The following is a 6190-nucleotide window of genomic DNA, read 5'->3' on the forward strand; positions in this document are numbered from 1 at the left end:
ACATGCATCATGAAGCATCCTTATATTAATTAATTGGTAGATACATACATGTGGTTTCTTAGGAATAAGACAATTTGTACGTGGCTTCTTACAATAATACTTCTCACACTGTCACATTCCTCATACAAGAGGCAAGTCTGGATAGTATCATATAGTATTACTTGATATATGCATCAAAAGCTAGCTAGCAGTTGAGAATGAACTCAAATTGAGACCAAATACAAGAACAAATCAATAACATGCTCTTGCATCACATCAAAATCGAGGATGTCATTTTGGTGCTTGTAGAGTTGAATTCATCGAAACATGCTACTCAGCCACCCAACTCGTATGAAAAAGATGGAGCTAGGCTTAATGATCCCTACATTATGAAGTTACTGAGCTTCAACTGAGTCCTGAAGGGGACTTGACTTACGAGCCTCGGCCAGCTCCCCGTAGTTGGAGAGGTTAGAGCCAACAGAACCTCCGCGGGGAATTGAAGTCCTGTGGTGTCTGCAACGGAATGATCCGACGTGCGTGGTGGGTGAGCAAAGGCAGTTCTTCCACCTTGCACTTTGAGGTTTTGCAGATGGTGATGTGGCAATGTGTGAATGCTTCTTGAAATCTTCCAAACTAAACTCTGGTATGGTTAGGTTGGGACCCTTGCACTTCACCCTTGGGCCTTGGAGTTTTTTATCCACCTTTTCAGCCATTTTTGTCTTCAAACTTTACCAAAGAAAAACAATAACCATTATTCTTCAATGTATTCTTCTCTTTGTATAATTTAATTCAATAATGGAAACTTTTCATATTCAGGTCCTTCAAGGATTACTTATGTAAAACATCAATCGTCTGGGAAACCTTTCGATAATTTGAACTGTCTTGACAGATACATTCTGCCATATATACCTAAAATGATCACGAGGGCAACCAAGTCTGCTAAAGGATTTTCATTTTGACTGATCTTTTGTAAGGATTACACTTCAAGAAGGACTCACAATATGAGCAGTTCCCGTCGTGGGAAAAAGTGCACATATCTAAATTGGGTAATACCATTGGTGCATCATTTGTTCAATGTACGTTGAAGTCAGTGATAAGTCCAATGACTTCTTGTCATGTAAAGAAGTAAGAACTTAATGAAATACATATGATGGATATAAGGTGAATGTAAGGTCACTGCAGCTATTGTTCTATATTGCTATCATAAATTGATCAAGAAGAAAAAAAGCCCAAATCAATGAACTTGAGGAAAGTAATGTTACAGAAATGATGTTTAACAAGAAAATTATGTTACCTGGAGATTTAATTTCTGGAATTGGCGGAATTTCAACCCCAAATGGCCAAGCAATTTTTTTTTCTTTTTTTTCTCTCAGGCTTGTAGCAAGGGCAAGGAACAAGGGTGAGATTAGAATGTGATGAATGTGCTTCACATTTATCGTTCTACCCACCCCCAACACAGAGAGAGATTTCTTAATGTGAAATGTCAACAAATTTTGACAGCAGTCACTAATAGCTGTATTTTTGGCTTCAAGTTTCAACCACCTCCTTTTTTGCAGCAGTAAATTTGTGGTTACACCTTACCCTGAAGATTCCAGCCACTAATTTAGTTTCCATTGTTTCTGGCACCTCTTATGTTCTTGTTCCGATTATAATTGATGCCATGAAAACCATCCAATAATTGTCCAAGAATATCTGTATTGCACTTAATCTAAAACTGTCGTTGGCTAATAGGGTTTATAGAAATTGAGTATTACTGTCCAAAAAAATTAGGCAGGCAACCTTCACTTTGTTATAGAACGAACCAAAATGGTTTCTCAATGAAATCGAAGTACTAATTTTGGCTAATAACACAATGTATTGTATTAATAGTTCCACAAATTAGCAAAGTTAGGCCTAACCAGCATAGCTGGTTAGTTCTTCATAAGAGCCTAAGCGGAAAACAAAAAGATATGGGGATACAAATACATTTCAATCTTTCTTTTATTTTTCTTTTTCGCAGTCTTTTATTAGAAAATGAGCCAGGCTACTTCGGTATGTCAGTCTCTACTTCTGCCTCTTGTATATCTTTGCCAAGAATGACTTCAACACAGCCTGTACTGCTTTACTTGGATGAGCTTCAATGGATTTTGTAAGCTTGTCGTAACTGCTGCTCTCATACTCCGTAAACACACCCTTCAAACATCAAGTGAAAAGCACAATATGATTAAAGGATTGGTTCCAAGTCCAGAGAAGAAAATAGAGAACAACTGTTGGTACTAAAATGTAAAGCAGAAAGAGAAGACCAGGAGCCTAACCTGAAGATCAAGGACGTTGTATAGCTCTTTCACTTTTGCAATACACTCTTGATCGTCTTTCCCATAGTTCTCCTGGTAATATAACAAAAACATAGATACATGTGGTCAAGATCAGCCATGATATCGGGACATAGAACTTCCTAATACATATGGGAAATAAATTTCTTGCTTACATGTAATAGTTTCTTTTGTTCCTCGTTGGAAAGTTCTAATGCTTTAACAACCATCCAAGAGCACTTGAAGTCTTGAATGTCAGTCCCAACCTGATAGTTTCAACAACCAGCAATTAGGTCTCCCATGGCTGTGTGATGGTAGAGAATAGAATGACTGAAAGCTAAATAGTATTGATCCACAACATACCTTTCCAATCACTTCAGGATCACCAAAACAATCCAAGTAATCATCCTATAAAATACAATAATAGAGTATCATTTAGAAAGATGTATGCTAGTTTGACTGCCTAAAAGACAGAGGAAAGGAAGAAAACAAAGGGTAGTCATAGACATCAGTATTGATTGTCTTTGGAGATGATGTTGTAGCTGTCCTTGTTTACTTTTGCCTAAATTCCTACAGTTCATTGGAAATAAAATAACAGAAGTAGTTCCATGAGAAGTCAACAGATACCTGTACTTGAAAATAAGTTCCCATCTCAATGAGAATGTTCTTCACATCAGCATGGCTTTCAACGTTTTTGCCTGCCATTACCAATGCACATGCTACCTGAGTGCATAGATGGGTCAAAATCATGTTAAGTTATCAAAGAAGATCACTAAATTCTGGCACAAACAAACATTCCCTAAATTTTATGAATCCATAAACAGGGTTTGTACTCACTGGAAGATAAAATGAGTAGTAAGCAGTTTTGTACTGAACAATGCGCCGGTGACTGCATGATAACATATCCACTTCAGTGTCATGAACCAAAAATAGCAAAGTGAATATACTGATGGTCAAAATTATATAAAATCCAAACCATCTCAAATTTCACTTACATTTCCAAGGAGTACTTTGATAGATCTTTCTCTCCTTCATGAGTGGTGATTAAATCAATCATTTGTCCATGGGCGGTTTGAAATTCCACCTGCATACCAACATTGTTGATAGGTGAGTACTTAAAAGACGAGAGCAACTCACTGATCCCGGTCTACACTATATGCAAACGCAACAGTACCTCATTAAATAAATCCAGCAGATCCACATAGTACGGCATCACCCTAAAATGGTTTTTGAGAATCCTCGGAATATGGTTACGAAGAATGATGCCATCATTCGCAGCAATCATGCCAATCTAGGATTAACAATATGGATATTAGAATTTTTCAAAGCAATTAGAAAGAGAACTGCACAAGGAAAGGTGAACCCTTGTTAAAAACTCACACCTTTGGTTGTCTGAACCAGCAGGGCTGACCCCTACGCGTGTGAGAGCCATCCATGATATCATCAAGAACAAGAAAATATGCTTGAAGCTGCAAAACTCAAACAAAAACAAGGGTCAAACTTGTGATCAATGAGAAAAAGAAAAAGCTGTGTGAACAGGAGTCATTTTGTAGCCATACCCATTCAATACACCAACCAAGTGCACAAGACTGAAAAACTTCCTCATCTGTTAGCTCCCTTCCTTCCTTCAGTAATTTAAAGCTGTCAACAACGGATAGTCCTCGGTTCAGCTTTCCTCCTGGAACGTTGTAGTCCAGCATCTGCAACAAAAGGGACACATTACACACATACTCCATTGTGATGTAAAAATATCAGTAAGGAATAGAAACAGAAGTGATTGACACCAACAGAAAAATTCAGATCAGAGAAAAGAAAATCCACATATGAGCCTTCGAACAATATCTAGCTTCACAAGAACAATGTTTAACCTTAGTTTTATTGGAACTAAGATCATCCCACACAGATAGGCGTGGATACACATATGCCTGCTATACATGGGCTTACATTGCTATTATGGTTGCACCTTTAAAATACAAAACATAGCAAAGAAGATAAGATAATCTTGCATACGTGCAATTAGAAAAGATAAAGAAAACCATGTATGCATGACTATAGTTGCTAAATCTCATTCCCGTTAAGATGGAATACATAATTCTTAACTGTAATTTTCAGTCACTGATCTTTGGAATTGGCTTTTATACAGTTCTACAGGCCTCATGCTTGATTAGTCTAGCTTCTAAACAGAGGTTCACTGGTACAACCTTTTACAGATTTATTTCTTTTTTTCCATTTTTCTTTAGACCCTCAGTATTGACAATAAGCCATAGATTTCAAAAACCCTTGCAACGAATCTCAACCAAGTCCACTTAAGTAAGAAAGGCCAAAAACCAATGGCAGCAATATCTATCATACCAACATTCTTATAAAACGTCATATGAATCTGACCGATCTAAATCTAACAAAAGCAGTAACCCATCAAAATATTTCAGCCCAGAAAAAATAACTAGAGCAATAAGATTTGTCCAGATTCGAATGAACTTCCACAGCACAAAAGAACTCTAAAACCAAACTCAATGTAAGAGTAACATGAAAACATTCGATCTTTGGATCCATGAACATTGAGACTTGAATCGAAAACAAAGTAAGCTCATCAGAACTTTCATCCCAGGATCAAAATTAGAAAAGTAAAGAATCGAATTACCTTCCACAGCACCAAAAAAAAAAAAAAAAACTCCGTGTAACACTAACACGGTAAAATAGTCGATCTTTCAAAGCCATGCACATTGAGACATGAATCCGTAAACAAAACCCAGAAACAAAATCAGAAAAACAAGTTTTATATAGATTCACATAAACTTCCACAGCACCAAAGAAGTAAAAAAACCAAACTCAATGCAAAAGTAGCAACAAAAACACTCGATCTTCCGGTAACCATGTACATTCAGATCAAACAAAACCAAGAAAGAAAGAGATGGCAATACCCGCTCGATCCATTGACGAGAAACGTCTGTGAATTCGAAAGCAGGGTCATTGATAAGCTCCGATTTCAGAACAGAGTAGACCTCCATGAACTTGGCTCTTAAATTGCTCATTCTGTTTCAGCTGCAGAGTTAGTGTTGAAGCTCGGAGAGTAAGAGACGAACGAAAAGGCGTGGGATTTAGATATGAAACGTGAAGGGAAGAAAGGGGAGGAGGAATTTAATAGCCGCAAGCCCGCAACCGTTGAACAAGTGGAGCAGCAGTACATAGAGTTTGACGACTTCTGCCAGTCTCGTCTGGATGGCTCTTTATGTTTAGGTTGGCAATGCTGTGATAGCCGTCTCTTCTTAGCAAAAATACAAAATAAAAGACATATATAGATGCTTGTGGAAAAAAAACAAAATAAAAATATCCGGCTCTATTCCAAAATTGGTTGAACTTAAATGTCAAATATTTCAAGCGACACTACCATCATCATATAAGTTTTAACTTGTGGGCAAAAGTGCAGTAAGAAAAATGTACTGATAACTCTTAAGGTATTTAGATTGAATCGAATTTGCCAATCCTCATTGGCAGGATGACAAAACACTTGCTTGAGTGGAATCCCAACCTAAGTTCGAGTCTCAACATTCATAAGTCCCTCATTAGTAGGTTGCTGAGTAGTGGGGTTCTATGATATCCATTTGATGCGGGTGAAAGTGTCAATTTTCAGAGAGTATGGGTCATCACGAGGCACAATTGTCAGTTACCTACGGGCTTTCAAGGTGGAAAACTTTGGGCCAACAGAGTCTGACTGCTCTCACGTGGTAATTAACGTTGAGCCAAGATATTGTTGAGTTCACGCGGGCCACGGGTGGTTCATAATCTTCTTGAAATTGTGAGCTGCCTCCCCTGTCCAAATACCTTCGTTCAAAAAAAAAAAAATGAATCGAATTTGAATCAAATTACGTATGATAAAGTATGTGTAAAGAAAAAATAAATTAAATTAAAAAATGATAAAA

At 37.4% G+C, this 6190-nt stretch overlaps 1 protein-coding gene across 1 annotated transcript; it reads right to left on the bottom strand.

Moving 5' to 3' along the window:
- Positions 1 to 1764: 1764 nt before the first annotated feature.
- On the bottom strand, positions 1765 to 5498 carry LOC112167301 (farnesyl pyrophosphate synthase). The gene is made up of 11 exons (XM_024304308.2): positions 5192 to 5498; positions 3830 to 3970; positions 3653 to 3739; positions 3445 to 3561; positions 3266 to 3354; positions 3108 to 3159; positions 2898 to 2993; positions 2634 to 2678; positions 2447 to 2536; positions 2274 to 2345; positions 1765 to 2151 (listed from the first exon to the last, which is right to left on the bottom strand). Exons 1-11 carry the CDS (start codon positions 5300 to 5302, stop codon positions 2023 to 2025), a joined length of 1029 nt encoding a protein of 342 aa, XP_024160076.1. The 5' UTR covers positions 5303 to 5498; the 3' UTR covers positions 1765 to 2022.
- Positions 5499 to 6190: the final 692 nt, after the last annotated feature.

The sequence above is a fragment of the Rosa chinensis genome, chromosome 5 (genome assembly GCF_002994745.2).
Source record: "Rosa chinensis cultivar Old Blush chromosome 5, RchiOBHm-V2, whole genome shotgun sequence".
NCBI classification, from domain to species: domain Eukaryota; kingdom Viridiplantae; phylum Streptophyta; class Magnoliopsida; order Rosales; family Rosaceae; genus Rosa; species Rosa chinensis.